Below are 20,621 nucleotides of genomic sequence, written 5' to 3' on the forward strand. Positions count from 1 at the left end.
ATGATTTGTATTGTGTTGCATTTTGGTAGCCGTGCTATGCTCTCTTTTGCTCTGATATGCCCAGCTATGTTTTAAATGTGCTGTTACTGTTGCTTTTTGTATGGTATTGAGTTATGCCCAGTTGTTTACTTTGGATATGTTAAGAGGCTGCTATGTTTCCAGCCAAAAGCAGCACATGACTTGAAAGTTTCTGTTATAAGCAACCATTTACCACTGTCTAGAGTGGTAAAATACCGATGCCTCAGCAGTTAAACTACAAATGACAACAGTCGGACAAAATTGTGGCAGAGACTGTTTCTTAATTTAGCGCTCTTAGTGCTTATTTTATGTGATACGATCCGAGGACTCTCAATTTTTAAATTGGCGGTCATAAAATAAGTCAGAGTATGATAACTCCTGGGCGGCCTAAATGCCGTAGCATCAAACCTTCTTAAATGCTCTATTATAAGAAATATAAATTCAGTATACGTTTATGATTGTTTTTCCAATTCAACTAGTTGTAAAATATTTGTGTATGAGTTCTGGTCTGAGTCATACTCTTGATACATCGGGGCAATGGTGGAGAGATCCTGAGGCTAGACATATGCCACTTTTGTAAATAGGTACCACAAAGGATCCCAACTAGTTACATGTTATGACTGCTGTTAGAAATGGGATTCCTAGTTGGTTGAGGTGTTCATCCAGGCCAGATAAGAGCCACCACTCTAGTCAGGCTAAGCGAAATACACACTAAAAGATAACCTGTGCTCACCCTCTGGTAGCTTGGCACAGAGCAGTCAGGCTTATCTAAAGAGGCAATGTGTAAAGTATTTGTGCATCACACACACAGTAACACAATGAATACACCACAAAAAGACTCCACCCAGTTTTAGAAAAATAGAGAATATTTATTTGAGCAAAGTGAGGCCAAAATTAGAAAAATCCAATCACTAGAAGTCGAGATATGATTTTTTGAAGATTAAATTAAAAAACAGTGCTTAGAAGTGACTAGCCATCAAAAAGTTACTTGTGGTTGTGAGGGACCAGTGCAAATCCAAAGTTCAGGCCGACCGCGATGGGGGGAAGGCCGGCTACAGGACCCACGTAGGTCCTGCTGAGAAAGTACCTTGGATGGAGCAAAGCACCAACGCTGAAGGCTTGATGCACCAATCTTTTCCATGCAGTCGGGTCGCTGCATCGTCATCTAGCTTTGCTGAGGTGAAGGCAATGCATCATTGTTGAGCTGCGCATAACATCATCATCGAGCCGCGCAGAGCGTCATCATCGGGCTGTGCAGGTTGTGGAACCGCTGCCGTTGAACAGCCTCTGTGTCGGCGTTGAAGGGTGATGCGTTGGTTCCTATTGATGTAAAGGTGACGATGCAACAGTATTTTAGAAAAACAGCTGCAAACCGACTTCTGAGGCCCAGAACTTGGAGAGGGCACCTCAGGTAAGGGTAGGACTCACAGAAGCCAGAGTCCAGCAGCACCAGCAGGATTGCAGGAAATATTTTGTGTCCCTGAGAAATCAGAAAACGGGGTGCAAGCCAGCAAGCCATTGGAGATCACTTGGAGAGAAGGCAGAGTGCAGCTCTCCTTCAGCAGAGTCAGAGAGCAGCAGGCAGGGCAACACAAGAGAAAAGTAGGCCTTCTACATCTGCAGTCCACAGATGAGCCCATTAAGCAGCACAGCAGTCCTTCTGACAGAGTTTCACTTCAAGATCCAGAAGTGTCTGATTTCAGGGGGTAAGAGACCTAGTACTTACCCCAAAAAGTGCCTTTGATATAGGGGGTGACGTCAAAACAGCTATTTGAAGGGCACAAGGATCCCTTCCAACTCAGTCCTGTCTGCCTGGCTATCTGTGGGGGTAAATCAGTGCTTTGTGCGTGGACCAGACACTACCAATTGTAGTGTAAGTGTCAACCCCTCCCATTCCTCTCTGCCCAGGAAGACCCATCAGAATGCAGATGAATTCAGATGAGTGCTTAGAATGCAGATGCGCCTCACCTTCCTGTGTTTGTCCCTGTCTAGAGGGAATGCACAAACTGTATCTGTCACCCAACCCAGACGTGTATTGGAGACAGGCTGTCAGGAACATAGATCAGTAAGTGCAGAGTAATGTCCACTTTAAAATTGTGGCATTTCTAAAACAGTAATGTTAAATACAACTTCACCAGTAAGGAGGATTTATCATTTCCATTCCAAAGATATGAAAAAGCTACTCCTCTCTGATCAGGAGTTACAGCTTAAAAGTATATTAAGCAATTACCAGTGCTGGCCTATGAAAGGGGTAGGCCTCACAGACATGAAAAATGAAAAAGGTGTTTGTCACTACCAGGACATGCAACACATAAATGTACATGTCTTACCTTTTACTTATATGGTACCCTACCCTTATGGTCACTTATGGCCTACCCACGGAGTAACTTATATGTAGTACAAGGGGAGTTTAAGGCCTGGCAAGTGGTTTTAAATGCCAAGTTGAAGTAGCAGTAAACTGCGCACACAGGCACTGCAGTGGCAGACCTGAGACAGGTTTGAAAGGCTACGTCTGTGGGTGGTGCAATCAGTGCTGCAGACCAATAGTGGCATTTGAAATACAGGCCCGGGGTTTTATGGTATACCACTTTACTAGGGACTTATTGTACAACAAATTTGCCAATCAGGTATACAACAATGTCATCGTATTTAGGGGAGAAGCACATGCACTTTAGCACTGGTTAGCAGTGGTAAAGTGCTCAGAGTCCTAAGGCCAACAAAAGAATCAGCAAAACATGGAGGCAGACGGCAAAACGTCCAGGAGAGGACCACCCTAAGTATGCCAGGTCTAACAACTGCCTTTTGATATCTCACAATGGCAATCAGATATGCCATCCAAGCTGATCACTGATTCATGTCTTTATTAAACTTATGCCTTCTCAGGACCAGAAACTTTGAACAGAATGTCTCATAATAGACAACCCATTGCAGTAACCAGCTAAGTGAACTAAGAAAATAAGAAATATCATTTAGGGACCTGCAGAGCTGTTCAAAGCTGCCAGCTTACTGAAAACCATAAATTGCACGCCTGTCTCTCACAGTTCCCCATCCATCACACTGCTAAGTGCTACATCACATAACAATAGAACCACACCTTGGTGGTCCTCATGCATGATATGGAAACACTACCAACATGAGTTCTAAACAAAGACAACACTCTTCCATCCACACACCATACATGGGGTAGCTAGCTACCCAAGTAGGCAAGCACTTCAGCGCCACACATAGAGGATGTGAGGAGTATATAAATGTTGTAATACAATGCAGTACTGGAAAGCTTGCTGCATATAATGATTTACTGCAAGAGGTTGGAATATCTTATGAAAAAGCATTTGGCGAAAAATGTAGAAGGTGTTGATGTACAGAATGAGGCTGCATTTATGCATGAATTTGGGGTGTGTGTGCTAAGATTATTTATAGAGCAAACTTGACCTAAAGAGTGTCAAAGTCTTTTACAAACCTTCAAGTTATATAGACAATATCAGCAGAGATGGGAACTGTATACTTTAACATAAACATAATGTTCATATGAAGTGGTACAAACACAGTCCAAAGGGTGTTGCGCCACTTTATAAACTTTCAACGTAGATAGAACATCAGTCATGATAACAGAAAACTAAATATAGAAACATAATTTCACTTTGAAATGAGTGAGGCATAAAGCCATATGTAGGTTACTCAGCCTGATAAATAACACCAACCATAAAGACAAGTGCTGACAATTTCAGTCACTTCCCATGAGAGACAGTTTCAGTGGAGAAGGTGACATGGCCTATTTAGAAGAAATTGTTTAATTAGTAGCGTTTTCATCTCAGACTTGAATACCTGAGATGTGACATTTGTTCTGATTGATAAGGAAATGGAGTTCCACTTGTACTTTCTGAGAAAGATTGTTTAAAAGTTTCTTTTGCAGTTGATATATCCAGTAAGAGGGTGTTGGTGCTGCACAGGAGGCACTCTCCTCCAGTAATAGCTATTTTTTTACAGATAGTTCGGGATCTTCAAGTTTAGAGATTAGAAGAAGATACGTGCTAATTTCAAGATTCTTCTTTCTTCGATTGGGAGCTAGTTCAAGTTTATGAAAATAGCTGTCAAGTGATAGTGCTTCCTGGAACCCAAAGCCAGCCTAGCAGCATAGTGCACCCCTCCTTTCAGGGGAGCAAGGTAGAGTTTACGGATACCCAATAGCAGCAAGTTGCCATAGTCTAATATGGCAAAGACTAGGGATTGGACAATATATTTAAAATCTTCAGGTGGGAGCAAATGTTTCATTTTATGCAGGGGTTTAACTTGTAGTTGACCTCCTTTTGCTAAGTTGCTTATGTGGGATTGGAGATTAAGGGTTCTTTATTAGTTGGAAATCAGAGATTTAGCATAACTGATGACGGTGGGTTGGCACGTGAGCATGTTGTCAGCGTTTAGCCAAGACTGTGAAAGAGCTGTTAGGAGGAGAGATGAGTAACAAAGCCAACTTCAGGGGTTCAGTTTGAGTTGGGGGTGAGACATACATCTTTTCTGGAGTCTGAGCAAGAAATTCAATGTCCTTGAGTGAGGAATTTTTCAGGTAAAGCTGAGAGTTTTCTGGGTAGAAGTTGTTTAGGGGGGCGCCCCCAGACGTTCCATTTATAAATTGAAAAGCGTGGGAGAGAGAATGTATAATTGGGGGGCAGGTTGTTGAAGTAGAATGAGGTTAGAAGTGCTATTTAGAATTTTTATGGTTTGGAACAGGTTATTGATGTTGGCAGATCCATCCTCTCTTCAGTAATCTTGAGAAAGGTCTGATAGTTGACATTGTCAAATGCAACTAGATATCGAGAAGGGTGAGAAGGCATAACTCCACTTTGTCCATGATAAAGAGAGCATCATCGATAATTTGAAGTATTACCATCTCATTACTGCTACCCACTTTGAAACCTTGCCCTATAGCTGGTCAAGAAGGTTGTTCGTAAATTGTTTTAGTTTGGTTTAGACACAGCTTTCTAGCACATTGGCCAGAAAGTGAAGGTTTAGATCTGGGCAGTAGATACATTGAAGGTACTTTTAGGATATTTAGTTGCAGGTTCTCCCTCAGTAGTCATTGTAATTTTTGGAATTCAAGTTCCTCCCGCTCATGGCAGAGACTCACTCCTGCTAACACTTATTATAAATACATATTTCTTTTGTTTTTCAGTTTAATTATAACTAATAGAAAAAAACTTTACGTGCTTTCTGGATCCTGGAAGTTGTCCACAGGGCCACTATATGCAAACATGTGTGGTAGCAAAAGACACTGATACCAGCAGAAATAATGTATTAGACTTGTGGTTTGTATGTGAGCTCACAAGCCTTTTTTGCTTGCACTGTACAAATATCATATATATATACATAATTAAAGTACCTCCTGCATCGATCAGTGTGTTCCTTTAAGCTCACAAATTCAGATTTCAGTGGATCAACTCATGCTTTGATTATCTATAAAATTAGTATATATGGCTGTATAAATTTATTATTTACTTCTATGTTCCTTGCTATTGATGTTTCAAGCCGTTACCTAAACTCTTTCAAATACATTGTCATTGCAGGAGTGTTGGATGCACCGTGGTGGAAATGTTAACAGAGAAGCCACCTTGGGCCGAATATGAAGCCATGGCGGCCATTTTCAAAATTGCAACTCAACCTACAAAACCAAAGCTTCCAGACTGTGCCTCAGACTACTGCAAAAACTTCTTGAAACAGACATTTGTGGAGGAGAAAAGGCGGCCTACGGCAGAAGAACTTCTGAGGCACCCGTTTGTGAACTGCACCATTTAGATGCTTACGGGGTAAATAGGAAGGGTAAAAAAACAAAGGCACCCCTCTGGTAATCCACAAGTCTTTGATCACTCATGAGACCCAAATGCCAACTCGTCCTCATCTGAGAAACAAACCCAAAGGCCAGTCAAATTGAGTGTGTTCGGTGGAGTTGGTTGATTCTGGGCAGGGTAGAAAAATCGTCACAGTTTCATCATTCGTGATTGGTGTGGAGTGAGGCAAAATCTCAAATCCATAGTTTACACCTGTGAAAATTCACATACAGAGCAACACTTTTTAAAAATATAGATTAAAGGAAGCCAGTTTCGCTTGCATTTCCAGAGGAACACAGGAGGTCAGGAGTGATGCTGTGTAAAGCAATCCACGCAGACACGGAGAACGTCATGGTCGGCATAAAGAAGAAAAGTCAAGGTTACTGTTGAATGGTCTGGTCTCTGTCTTTGAAGTGGACTTCTTTGTTGTGATTTCAGCAGACAAAAGGCTCACTTTAACGAAACACACGAGTGGGCAGGCAGAAATGAGCACTAGAGCCCAAAACACAAACATGGCATTGGTATTGTTCGAAGATCACTGTCTGGCTGATCAGTTTTCGGGAACGTAAAAACAAATAGCATTTAGCTTGAGCTTCCATTGACATTATAAGACAACGTTAATATAGCAAATGCTGGAAACTCTGATGCTCATGTATGGCTTTTTGTTTGAGACATGCACTTCCATCAAGCCCAAGGACCATGAACACCTTCCACTGAAGCCTCTGGCCTTTAAAGACCCTCTAGAAACCATTCCTCACAAGCTTCCATGGGGAGATGTTTTTTACTTGTCTTTCAACCTTCTCAGCAGTTCGGTAAATGCTTCAAACACATTCGTGCCTTTAACAGTTCCCAGAAGAATACAATAGTCTTTGAAACTCATCGCTGATGCAAAATCAATGTGCTGAATTTGTGTTTGTACACAGGGTGATGTTTGATTTGCCTTATGCGTCTCAGGCTTACATTACTTGTGATGGGTTGCGTGGCAGTTCCGTGTGCATGTGTCTGTTGGTCTGCTACATCTTGCCTACAGGCCGACTGGATAAAAAGAACCCATCCACATTTAGTCATGCCTAAACAAAATACATAGGTATATGCACTTATGCATTGTCTAAGGTTTATGGGCGGCAGCAGTGGTAGCACTGCAGAATTATTCAGTACAATCTTCATGCCAGCGGTGGCATGGTAAGAGTGCAGTGGGCCCTAATGCAAGTTAGGAAAATGAAGCTACCCTTCCTTGGGGTGTAGTGGGCCCAGCACACCCTGGGCCCTGGTGCCCATTCACCTGCTGCACTATCAATAGCAATGCCTCTGTATCCCATTAAAGAGAATATAGATCTATATTTGCCTTCTTATATTGGTTGTTAAGTACATTGGATTATTCTATCCTTGGAAATAATGTAAGTGACGACAGGAACACAATGATATGGTATGGTGGACCTGGCACCACAATGTTTCCCCCAAATCTGCTCCAGTCATGGACACAGTTGCCATTTCAGGATAAAAATATCCATCTTGTTACCCTTGAAAATAAACTTAAATGCATGATAATGCCTGCCTACGATACGTCATCCCATCATACTCCAAATGTCCCCTAAATTGTTAACTTTATCTTAAATTTTCACACTGGGTCCTTTCCAAATACTGTTCCCCCATTGATATCAGTTAGCCCTGCGCATATACTCAGTCTGCCCTGTAATTTTTCTACTACTTCTGTTGCTTTACTTTTTTTCCTCTGGTTGGACTCCTGCTTTGTGTTCTGTAACAGCACTTTCTTCTTTAATGTGGTGGTAGGTGGTATTCTGCAACACTTTTTTCAAATTGAAGAAGGCCCCTTAATAGCTATGGAATCTTTACTTTTTCTCCAGCCTTTGAAATGACTGCTAAACGTGCAGCCATGACCTTCTCTTATATTTCCAAATCCAGTTAGAGAGCAGTGTCATTCCTGGGATGGGGCTATATGAGGTATGCTGTTTGGAACTTAAATTTTCCACGTTGGGCGTGAAATACTTAAAAAACTGTTCAATGTAACAAGAGGTTTTTCATGTATGTGAATCATACTTTTGGTGTCAATGCCTATATTTTTTTGTTAACCTTACAGTGTTTTGATGTACATAATGGAACTTTAGAAAGGAATGTTAAATATATTTACATTTTCATATGTACTGTATTGAAAATGCATTCATGTAATATATAATAGTAGCAATTTGCATTATTTTTGCAATATGATTTTTGATAATAGATAATGTTTTTTAGATAATGAAATTTTCCCGGAGTGGGAAAATAATGGAGAGTGATATTGTATATCAGCCGATTTATGCTGTATTTGAGAAAATCTGTAATTTGTTCTCACCAAGCCAAATATAACCACACTGTAAACAATGCATACCAAACTGAAGTTGGTGGGGAAGGCAAACACAGATCCATGGGGTATGAAGTAGGCCCTACCTTTGCGTGACTGACCCGATGGAGCAATTGAAATGTACATTTTTTTCAATAAATATGTAAATAATCAATAGGATATGAAAAATATGCAAATATATCACAGATGTTGCTGAATGTTTAAGCGTTTAATTGTTATGACTTCTGTAACACTAGCAGTAACCTGAAAGCAATATCAATATTATGTTTTTTCTATATGTTCTATTCCACCACACCCAGTATGATTTGAGGTTGCCCTGCTCTTTCTTTCTTGATGTGCAATATTTATTAGGTCACACTTCACACAAGGTTGGCATACTTTAAGACATATTGTCGGAAGAAGTCTAGTTTGATTACATCGTTGTTAACTTTATGCGACATAGAGGCCTATTGCAAGTGCCCCCATGATCCAGAGGGAAGTAGTAACTGGCTTTATCGGAATTGAGTGATCCAAGGTAAATGCACAGATCCTGTGCATTTCGCAAGGGAAACACCCTAAATCTCTTCTTTAAGTACCAGGGATTAATGTAAAATTACAAGTGAAATATGGAGTGGAATTACCAATTCTCTCAATAATTGTAAATGCTTATTACTAAAGGGATCCTCTGTGTCCCACTTACAATCCCATTTAACTCCTCCTCCCAGAGTTACCAATGCTCTCCAATCTTAGTAACTCTGGGAGGCCGACTGAGCTGGCACTGGGGTACTGATAATGAGCCACTTAGTCTGCCAACATGTGGTCAGAAGTGACTCTCTGGTATTAAACTGTGTGGTAAAACATATCATCAATATAGCAAGTCTTAGAAGAAGAGACAGGAGTTAACCTGCATGCATGCTTCTGAGGACCTGAAATAATTAGGACTTGTCCTGGGCCTCAGGCAACCCTTCTGGTGACTTGTTGATCTTTCAGACATTGAGGACTGCCAACCCTTCTCAATGAAGTACAGTGCTGTTGTGGGCAGGAGGAGAGTATTGAAGGAGAGCCATCCTACTCAACCTCAGTTACTGTTTTGTCATTTCTAAATAATAGGTGTGTGATCACACATTCATGGCATTCTCTACTTACTGGAAATGTATCTTTCGTGGCACATCTCCCTCATTGTCACGCTCGACAAATGACCAAAAAAACTCCCACAGAGGAAGCTACTTTGTGATTAAGTAAGAAGGCTTCAGCGTGTAATATCCCACTTAAAGGAGTAGAGGATAGTGCATAAATGGCATGCTAGACTTTTCCATCGCTTTTTAAGCAAAGAAAAACTAAAATTTGCAGTTTAAGTAAAGATTGACTAAGCATTGCAGCCTATATATTGACGTCTTCATCCATTCTGAATGTTCTTATTTCTATTTCTTTGGAGAAAACTTTGCAATGAAGTACCAATGAACTACTTTCTTTACTTGTTCATTGTCTTTGAGGTGCAGCATTTTCACCTCACATTCAGCCCCAGGAGTATTCTTTATATTATAGGAACATGGAAGAGACCATGCAATTCATACAGCACATAACACCATGAAAGCGGAAGTCCTTCCCTTTAAACTCAAGTACTATATTCAGCTAGTCAGAGAAAGTCTCAGTTTAACCTAGCTCTCCTCTTTAGGCAAATGTAGAAAAATGTATTGGCAATTGAAATGCATCTCTTGAAATGTATCTATTTGCAACTATTTTTGTGAAATTTTATCTCGCCATAGTAAATGTATGAGTGCATATTAGGATACACTTCACAGTTCTAATCATGACTAGTTTTCCATTTATAATATTGGAGTGGATTCACACAGAACCTTTTAAGACAACATATGCCGATATTTAGAGCTCTGAACAGCGGGAGAATATTCCTGCTACTCCCACTAATGAACCAGAAATAAATGGTCGGAAGATGTCAATACCATCAAAAACAAAATATAAAAAAGTACAACAAATTTTTCACAGATGCTTTAATTTTTTTTTTAAGCACACATGCACAGATGTCTTGCAAAGGACTTCAATCCTCATGCGTTTTGGAATTGGAAGTCAATCTTTATTCATTTTTATTTTTTATCTTTTAATGTTTTCTCAGGACAATTCTACATAAATGCAGGACAGATTATGAACAATGTCTTGCAGTGCAGTTTTCTGCATCTTAGTACATTACGAGTTCATTCCGATTTTCCGTTCAGAGACATGATATTTCACATGAAGGCCATCCCCAATTTAATTGATATGTTTATTATATGTATTTGTGCATTTGTTTTTCCTCTGCCAGTGTGTTCTCCCTTACATCTTTCTTCCATTTTTCGCACATTGGACCACCCTTTGTATCTTAATACGTACCTTGGCTCATACCAGACATAGTGACATAAACTTGTGTCTCATTTTCTTTTTTCGCTTGTCAATGGAGCCCTAAGATACAGCATTCTATCATGTTTTCTACATTATTTTCCCTCAGCTGTCTATGTACCTTGTCTATGTGCCACATCATGTATACTAGATCAGCGGTTCGCTTCATCACATCTTGGACACATATCCAATTTGTGTGGGTAGATCCTGTGTACGATTTCATCAATAAAATAAATCCTATGTAGGCATTTCCGTTGGATTAATCTGAATCAGGCACTGCTGGAACATTTAGTGTTGTTAAACTGAACCTTCTTCCACTGTTGATCCTAGAAGAGATGTGGTAGGTCTCTGTCCCATTTAACTCTAATGATCCATGAAAGTTGAGTTCACATTCTAGGTGTCCAATAGTTGCCAACGTGTGCGCTTCTCTTGATCAGTGGTTAGACGGATGGTCAATCACTAAAAAGGAGCCACCTCCTCATCACACAGGACATCTCACCACTCAAAATGGCTCCTCCTATACTGTTAGACACATCATAAGGAAGATTAAACATCTTTAAATCTCAAAAATGTTAGAAAGGATGTATTGTGACAGAATGTAATCCAGCAACTAAATCACACCTGCACACTTACGGAAATTTGCAGCACTGATTTAATAGAACACAGGATTTCCTATGTCTAGCCATTCCAAAAGAACCGAAGTGCGGTGGTTCCTACAAACCTTCAGTTGTTGTCTACGTTTTAGAACCCCGCAGATCATACAATATCAATATGTTATCATTTATTCTAGAAAAAACTGTATTTGTATCTCTGGGCGACCAATGATAAATCAAAAAACATTGATTATTGATCAGTAATCGTCTTTCAAAAATGTAGCAATAGCAGCACGGTTTACAACAAATTCTTTCAGCTCTCTGACGGCTGCTAACTGAGTGGACTGCAGAATGTCTCTAAGTATTTGGATGTCCTGGGTCTCTGAATCGGATATTAAAACAAAGCACATGCCAAAAGCTTTCTGAATTTTACAATTCTGGAAAGGTTACATGCGTCTAGGTGGGTTGTTCAAAAAGCATGCAGTCTATATGTGATGGAACGAGCTGGAAAGGATAAGCGTGCAAATGATAGACCACATGGACCAAAGATATGTACAAGAACCACTGATTTTCTAGTCCTGGGCTTACATGTAACAGCACAATGCATTATGTGAATTGTAGTCCTGACTCACCTCAGTTAAACAAGTTCCACTAAAGCTCTAGATCAGCATTGCCTGAACTGTGGGTTGGGCCCACTGATGGATCGCAGCCCGAGCTTTGCTGGCTCGTAAAAGTCCTGGCCTATGTAAGTAATATTTATAATTGTTAGTCCTGGTTGTGCACCAGAGCAAAGGTGCTGAACTATGCCCTTAAGTCCACTTTTAAAACAAACCCTTGCAAGTATTCCCAAAGCAAGACTGCAGGTAAATCTTCTATTATTTGTTGCTGCTGGTTTTTTTAACTACACAAGTCATTTCAACAGAGAAAAATCTCACCATACGTGAGCATGCATAAGTATACCACTTGTGTATGACTTAGACACATAACGATCTTCACAGGACACAGTCAGGGCTCCGCCCGTCCTATAGTATGGAGTCGGCCCTGCCTGCCTCATAATCCATATGCCAAATCCTGGATGCAAGAGGCACTGCTGCTCTCCTGATGCTAGATTTAAGTGTGGCCTTCGACACAGTATTGCACATGCTGCTCATTGAGCATCTGTGGGGATGCAGGGTCGGCCATATGACCTTACGATGGATGGCTTCTTTTTTACAGGGACACCCTTTCCAGGTGTGACAAAAACCACACTTTTCTAAAGTGTTCAATCTGCAGCAGGGCATACCTCAGTGTTCCTCCCAGAGTCCAACCTTATTTAAAATGTATATGCTCCCCCTGGGCAAGATCATTGAACGTCATTGGTTCACAGTAATCACCTATGCTGAAGATACTCAGCTGATCATTACCCTCTCCCAAGGTTGAAGCCATTACGGCTTTCTCACTAAGATAGTGCCTGGAGGCCACACCGCTGAGACTCACTGCCGTTGCCCGCAAGATTGCAAGTTATTTGTAGTCTGGCGGGCGGCAGGGCAGTGCCTCTTTCAAAGCCTGCAGTGCCTTTGAAAAAGGTACCGCAATGGGAACGCCTCACAAGGTTCCTGCACGGCATGGATTGAAAAGTCCATGCCCTGCAGGAACTCTTGTACATGCACATAGGGGGGCACATGGTATGCCCCCCTGTGTGCATGCACAAGCAGAGGAGGTATAGGGAGCCCTCTAGGGCCCCCTTTGTTTCCTCTCTACCAGAGTTGACAAGGAGTAGAAAGCTCCATGTCACCGGCGGCAGCGAGAAAACTCGTAATATGCTTTGCAGAACCGGGGCCATCCGCTAAGCATATTGCAGCCTCTGACTCCCATTCCACCACGGTTCCCTGGCAGCGCCAGCAGTCCCAGGGCGATCAGACCACCCAACTCGTAATGGGGTGGTCCGACCGCCGGTGCGGCAGTGGCTGGACCGCAACCCCCCACTCCACCATGAGACTCGTAATTTGGCCCCTTCTGTGCTTAGAATAAAATGAAGATGACTTTATGTGTGTGTGTATGTATATATATATATATATATATATATATATATATATCAGAATCCACCACTGGGCCTCGTTGTAACACAAAAATTGATAGGAGGCCTTACCCCATACTCTGCTGCAGAAGGGGTTTTTCAAATTTGCTAACATTACTACTATCAACACCAAGCTTTTTCACAAACCTTGTGATTTTAGTGAACGAATGCCACTAGCATCCCACTCTGAAAAGTGCTTCAGGGTCCAGTAGAGTTCACCATCTGCCATTTGTCTTGGCAGATCAAAATCTTGGCCACAGTTGAAGGATGTGGTCAAGTTTGTGATGTTTACAATCAGTTGCTGTTATTACATTAAAAAATACCCCCCGCCTCCTGGCCTTTACAGCTAGGTTGGTTGCGAAAGTGTTGTTTGAAGAATTGTGTCCTGGCTCTAAAAAGTGTGGGAAGCTGCTCTAGGTTACAATGGATCATAGAAGGAAAACGACTAGAATGTGGTCACTTATGACATGAAGTCATGTGGTAGCTGTAACTGTTGTGTCCAATAGGAATGATGCATAAAAAAGGACCAATAGTAGTTTTACTGTGTTTGTATTATTCTGCTATAAAACTATGCAATAATGTAATGCGTGTAAAGTAATACATGTATCTGATGTCATTTTTCTAAACCCTTTTGAAATATACGCGCATTACTAAAGAAAGACCAATGACGCACTGTGCATTAAAAAAATATAGGCAGTGGTTTTGTCAAAATTTGTTGAATGTACTTTGCAAAGCGCTGTAAACCTTTTTTTGCATTAAATTACACGTTTCCTAATTGTGTTTTATTAAGGGGCCTATTTTATTGGAGAAAGATATCAAATTGTATTTCAATAAATTAATTGTGTCTTTTTTAAGTGTTTGTTTTTTTATGGCATTCCATAAAAGTGAAATTTTTACTAAGGCAGAGAATGTCACAGAGTAGTGAACATCAGAACATATATTTACAATGCCACGCAAATTGACAATTTTTGCTCTAATCAGATTTACACTCATTACCCTTTGAGTGCTTTAGGAGCTCAGTGGGAAAACTGCTTGTCTTTATGGTTTAACACCTTGGTGGTACAGTCAAACCATGTCAGAGGTAGCCATCTGCACTTACCATGAGCAGAACACTGGTGGTAACTGCACATGGAAAAATATATGAAAGGTCATGATACCTGTGTTATGCATAGTTTTTCTCAGCTGAGCCTTAAGGCTTCATCACGATGTTGGTCGGAAAGCCTTCAGACCGACTCCTTGTCGGAATCGTTTCCGGCTGACTCGGGTTCAGGGAGTCCGACCGATAATGATGATTCCGAACACTGTTCAGTTGGACCCCCATTTACTTCAATGGGAGCCTGTGTTCTGACTGACAACACAGCCTCCCATAGAACAAAAGGGTGGTTGCGGAAAACCTCACACCCTTTGGCGGGCACCCCATGGTGCCTGCCACACTGTGCATGGTTAGAAAGACAGAACCCATCTGTACTCCCACAGGCTCCAACTGGAGACCTCTAGGTGAAGGGGTCCTGCTACGGGCTCCCAAAGTCAGTTTCCGACAGCCGATTTGTGTCGGATAGATTGATTCGGAAAGGCTGTCAGAATCCTACATCGTAATTGGTCTGTCGGAAATGCAGCCTGTTGAGCTGTACGATTCGGCTCTGACCGGCTCATACTCTCTGAATGCCGGTTGGAACCAATTCGGAATGACCGACCGGTTACCTTGTATCGTAATCGGTCGGTCGGATACGCTATTCGGAGCCTTTTCTGACCGCATCGTAATCGCCCCCTTAGTTTTGAAGGTGAAGCCCAGTGGTAACATTAATCCCATATCTGTGTTTTACCTCACGATATTCTAGCAAGATTTAAATGAAAATTTAAGACAAAAACAAAAGGATCAATTTGCAAGAAATCAAATGTGTGTTTTTGGTAGAAAGGTGCAGAAACCGAGAACAGCAGATCATAGAGACATTGAATATATGTGTGTGATGATTAAAAAAAACACTATTGTTATACATCAAATCATGCCCTCTGCACTAATTGAGGAATGAAACAAATTAACCATTTAGGTCAGGGATTTCTAAAGTAGATGCAAGAGTGCCAGGTCTATTCCCGATTTTCAGACTATCCATGCAATACAAATTTACATACAGTGATTACTGAAAGTATTTACATAATTAATGGTTATTGTGAACATCAAGCCTGTCTGAGGTTGCCCGAGCACGCTTGGCATTGGTATCACTGGCTATTATGACTATCATCACTGTAAATGCACCCCATTTGTGCAGTAGTTAGTACTAGCATTTAACTTGTATTGAAGCATATCACATTTTCACAAATAAGGGGCTGAGGCACAGGCAGATAAAGTAATTTACCACACCACAACTGGTCGAACAGGAAAGCTCGGAATCCTAGGATTATTGGGCCTGATTATGAGTGCGGCGGTCTCTTCTGACCGCTGTACTCCTGGTGGCGCATAAGTGGCGGTCTGCCGGATTATGACTTTCAAAGTTGTACTCGCGGTGGACCACTGGCTGCGCCAGGGAACAGTTGCTCCCTGGCAGTAGCGTAGCTGCACCACAGTGTAAAATGCTCAGCGGGACTCCACCAGTCCAGTTGTAACCCCGCTTTGAAAAAGCTGGAGGTGCAAGAACAAAGGGGGCCCTACAGGGCCTCCATACCCCCACTATAGGGATGCTTTCGGGGGGGTGGCACATGTGCCCCCCATCAGTATTCCCCAAAAGTTCCAGCTTGGCATGGTCGTCACCGCCAATGCCATGTTGGAACTTTTTTTGCCATTCTCATTTCAGTGCCTGTTTTCAGGCACTGCCATGGAATAAGCAAATTACTGTCCGCCTTACACAGGTTCAACTAGTAATAAGGCGGGCGGTCCTTGCGCCGCTTTGGCTCAGCTGTGCCAGTGGAGAGCCAGCACAACTGCACAAAAGTCGTAATCAGCCCCAAAGTTTCGATCTTGTGGTTTCACCGTCAAGAGCATAGCTAAAAGTCCTCAAGTCCCTAGACCGGATTCACTATATTCCCAATGAAGTTTGGATCCAATTCATTGTATTCTACACAGCACACAAGTCTTCGGTATCTATAGAAGCAAATCTTCAAATAGAACCCAACAGAGAACAATTGATGGATGTACCCAGATGACTTAGGCAAAAGGACTTTAAAGGAAGGATTTTGGTTCTAGGGCTGACCTGTTTTAATGCTCATCCTGGAGTTCCCAAAGAGGAGAACTTTCTATAGTAGGTTAAGAATGAACATCCTCACTCTCCTCTCCCTGTTCTCTCCAAACTGCATGATTTCTCCTCACGCCCACCTCACCAACCCCCACTTTATCTGCCAATGCACCCTTTTGTGGTGCCAGTATTTTGTTATGAGAAAGCTAGAACCCTTGACACCTATTACACAACAGTATCTTCTTTATCAGATAATAAAACATTTCCATAATTTGCAGCTTGAATCATAGGTGTGGGATGCCTAAGACATGGAGGTGCGGCTCATTACTACAAAAATAAGGAAGTGGCACACATAGTTAACTCTTGCACATATGTATCTCAGTACCTTGTGAACCATTTCTACTATGGTGCATAATGCCATCAACCATAGTCAAAATTCTAGATGAGCAATTGCTAATGGCTACCACTGGATCAGGTTGTGGCATATGGGTTTTACGTCATGAGATTATGGATGTTCCATGATAAAAATCTTCACTTGTTGAATAAAACTTCCACTGAAAACAACAGCCACCATTGAGCACCAGTAAGCAGTTTCAAGAAAAAGCTATACACAGCCTTTTCTTTGTAGTCTGGAACATATGTCAGCAACAGGATCTAGTAGAAACCATGTGTCGCTGCAATTTCGTTGTTTGAAAGTGGCCATTCACTATTTGCCGTAGCTGATTATAAATGTAATTAAAGGAGATATATTCATTTTTCAGTGTTTTCACTTTGCTGTCTGAGTCTTGCATTTAAAGGCTCACAATCCACATTTTAAAGGTTTTCAAAATAAATCTCTTAATATACATGATTGAATATCAGGACAACAGTAATCGCCTACATTAATTAAATTGCCCAAACACCTGACTTGTAATTGCTCATAAATGAACATGGTAGTAGTAGTAGTAGTAATAAATCCTCATTCGATTATGTATCGTAATCATAAAAGATAAAAACATAAGACCCACAAAAATACTTTAAAAACATTAAAATAGGCATTCCACCATCATACGCTCAGATTGCACAATCTATAAACATTAAGTACAATTTAGGGGAAAGGAAGCCAACCTATATGTCACATCATTGTAAGTTAGGCGCACATCATTTCATTCCAATATAGGGATCCTTTTAGATAGGCCTTAACCGCCATTATCACCACATGATCAAGTAATAGCTGAAAATATACAAAGGTGGGTCGAAATTGGTCGAAACCCATGGATTTTAAAAGCTGTATTAAATACTTTTTACGTAAAAAATCATAACATTTACAAAATAAAAACAAATGTGTCAAGGTTTGAGGGGAGCAGCCGTCACAAGGGCAAGTTAAGAGTGCATGGGGATCATACTGACCAAGGGGAAACAGATCATTGTACGGATGGAGCCCAAATGAAATTTTGTAAGCAATGATCTGTCCCAAGTATGTCTAACAGCGGTGAGGTAGGGTTCGGTACCTGTTATGGATTTCAGGAGCAAAAAGGATCTATTGGTGTGTTTCTCCAACACCCTGGCTTCCCTCTCACCCTTCAAGTGGTTTAAAAAACGTTCCTTGAGGAGGATCCAATCTCCTTTTTTAAGAAACTCTGGCCTATTAAAAAGGTCCATACAATCTAAGGAGCGGGCGACAGTTTTAATATAATTTAACCACGGTATCTTGTGACCATATATATATCTGAGACAATCCTCAATCACACTCATGTTAAAAGTCAATCTCTCGTTACCCCATACTGAGATCCAAAGTAATAACGGGCCAGTTTAACTAGATCCTTCACATACTCCAATCCCAATTCTTCATGAATGAAAAAGGATGCGCTATTTATGCCCAGGCCCAAAAAATGACGACAAAATCTGTCCTGTTCCTGCTGGATCACCTTGCATTTATGGTACCCCCAAATTGCCGCACTGTAAGTCAACACTGGGAGGCATTTCATTCTATAAATTTGCAGTAGGGGCAGAATTGGTTAGTTGCCTCTTGACGAGGAAAATCTAAACAGAGCGCTGCAAGCTTGACTACATTTAGAGCATCGGTTAGATATGCAGGTAAGCCAATTGTTCTGGTAATCAAAAGACACTCACAAATATCGGAAAGAAGGGACCCTAGTAATTGTTCGCCCGTTGATATCAATAGGTCTAGTTTTTGCAGTCTTCCTCTCACAGACCATATAGTGAGTCTTGGAGATGTTAGTGTCCAGGTCCAAGACATCCATAAAATCAACAAAAAGAGCAACCAATCGCTTTAGCCCATTTGCCATTCTAGCCATCAATACTGCATCATCAGCATAGAGCAGGGAGGGCACACTAACTGATTTTATCTTAGACAGGTCAACCCCTTTGTCCATCAGACAGGTATTCAAACTATTTATATATAGCAAAAACAATTGGTGCCATCACACAACCCTGCCTTACTCCCCAAGGGGAAATAAATGCTTGGGCACACTCCCCCTCCATACCATATCTAACACAAGCACTGACATCTATATGTAGGACTCTAAGAAAATTTACCAGGTAGGAAGGCAGTCCTAATACATCCAGGATATGACAAAGCTTTGACCTGTTTACCCGGTCCAAGGTGATACTGAGGTCCATGAATGCAAAACTAAATGGACCCCTGTTTCGCCACTACATATTTAACTATCAAGAGGTTAAGATTAAGGTGCCCATCCCTTCCCTAAATCCATATTGGACAGGGCAAATAATAGCAGGAGTTTGGGCCCAGGCTTCTACACGCTTTAAAACTATATGACCTACTACCTTCACGACTGAGTTTAACAGGGAGATTGGTCTTTAACATGTGGGATCATGCCTATTCTCTTTTTTGGTTCTCGCCTCTAGCTGGCCCGCATGTGCTGTCTCGAACCGAGACCTGGTGTTACGACTGTTGTGGGCTTTAACCTGCCCACAGCCTTCCCATTGGCTGGCACCATAGTCACTCCAGTTGTCTTCCTCCCCATTTGTTAAGGCATGCATACGTCATGCCTTTTTCCGAAGTTTAGCCCTCCCCGAGCAATAGGCCTCACTTCTTTTTAACGATACGCACTGCCATTTTTGTATTGTCTCTCCACTACTCTTTTTTGCGGAGAGTGTTTCCAAAGTATGTTAGGCATTTTTAGATTGCCTCAAAGAGTGTTTTTTTCCCGCTGGTGAATAAGTTGTGTTTGCTTGTAATTTCTCGGGCTTCGTGGAGGCGAAGTAGAGGCGGGCTGGGTATCGCGTTCCCACCTTCATAAGTGGAGACAGTCGAGAGGGATCAGAAAAGAAGTGTGGGAGCTCGGAGGCTAGAGCGGTACATGGTACCCCGGGCGTGACCCGCGGGCAGCCGCCCCGCAGCCGAGGAGGAGAGAGGGGCAGCGAACGGGCTCTCAGCAGGCCTGGTGCCGAAACAGGGACATTGCATCGCTATGTGCAGGGCCGCTGGAATTATGTGGCAGGGAAGGACCAAGATGGCCGCCGGAGGTGAAGAAGCGAGCTCCAGAGGCAGGAGATCACTCTAAGGAGTAAAAATCTCCGTTTTACCTAGAGGACCGCTTCGCGGAGCACCGCCACCACTCGAACATCCTCAGCGCTACAACTTGTGGTCTCGGTCCCAGCTAGGTCTTACCACCGCAACATACCAGGAGGACTTACCCCCGGTCACATCGTCGTTGTAAAGTTTGTCAGCGACGCACCAACTCCCGCTGTGTGACTGCTTCCCAGCGGTGATACCCTGCCGACGTGGGGGCGAGCCGGATCCAGAGAACCACGTCGATCACTGATCTCCGCTCCGGAACGCTATGAGGATCCTGTGTGCCATTTGAAGATGAGCTGGCCCAGAAGAAGAAGGGCCCTCTGGCTGTTCTGCCCTGCACTGGGGTTTGAATAGCCTACGCGTTCTTGCCCTGTCGCATCAGCTGAGGATTGCTTACCTCTTGCCGTAGCGCCAAGCCTCGGAGGGGGTAAAGAGCTCCCGGTTCTGCTCACAGTGGTGGGCTCATCTGCGCGCTCTCCCCCCTCCCCCCGCCACATCGAGCAGAGATTACTCACCACAGCGCCAGGCACGGGAAGCTGAGGAGAGTTCCCGGTGCCACTCAGAGGAAAGAAGCTGAAGCGGATCGAGCGAACCAGATGCACGGTGCTTGATTCGCCCACTCACACCTCTCACTGCCAGACCAGGGAAGTTTGAAAGAGGCTCACGGCACCGCGCTGGCTCTACCATTGTCATGT

General features: G+C 42.3%; 1 protein-coding gene across 3 annotated transcripts in view; it reads left to right on the forward strand.

The window, feature by feature from the left end:
- The window catches only part of LOC146796342 (mitogen-activated protein kinase kinase kinase 3-like), a 436,047-nt gene extending 427,647 nt beyond the window's left edge, over positions 1-8,400 (forward strand). For all 3 annotated transcript variants that reach the window (XM_085628867.1, XM_085628866.1, XM_085628865.1), the window contains exon 17: positions 5,580-8,400. In XM_085628867.1, the coding sequence (XP_085484993.1) occupies positions 5,580-5,808 (229 nt within the window). In that variant the 3' untranslated portion in view covers positions 5,809-8,400. The remainder of the gene's footprint in view (positions 1-5,579) is intronic.
- Positions 8,401-20,621: the final 12,221 nt, after the last annotated feature.

This window comes from Triturus cristatus, chromosome 10 (genome assembly GCF_964204655.1).
Source record: "Triturus cristatus chromosome 10, aTriCri1.1, whole genome shotgun sequence".
NCBI lineage: Eukaryota > Metazoa > Chordata > Amphibia > Caudata > Salamandridae > Triturus > Triturus cristatus.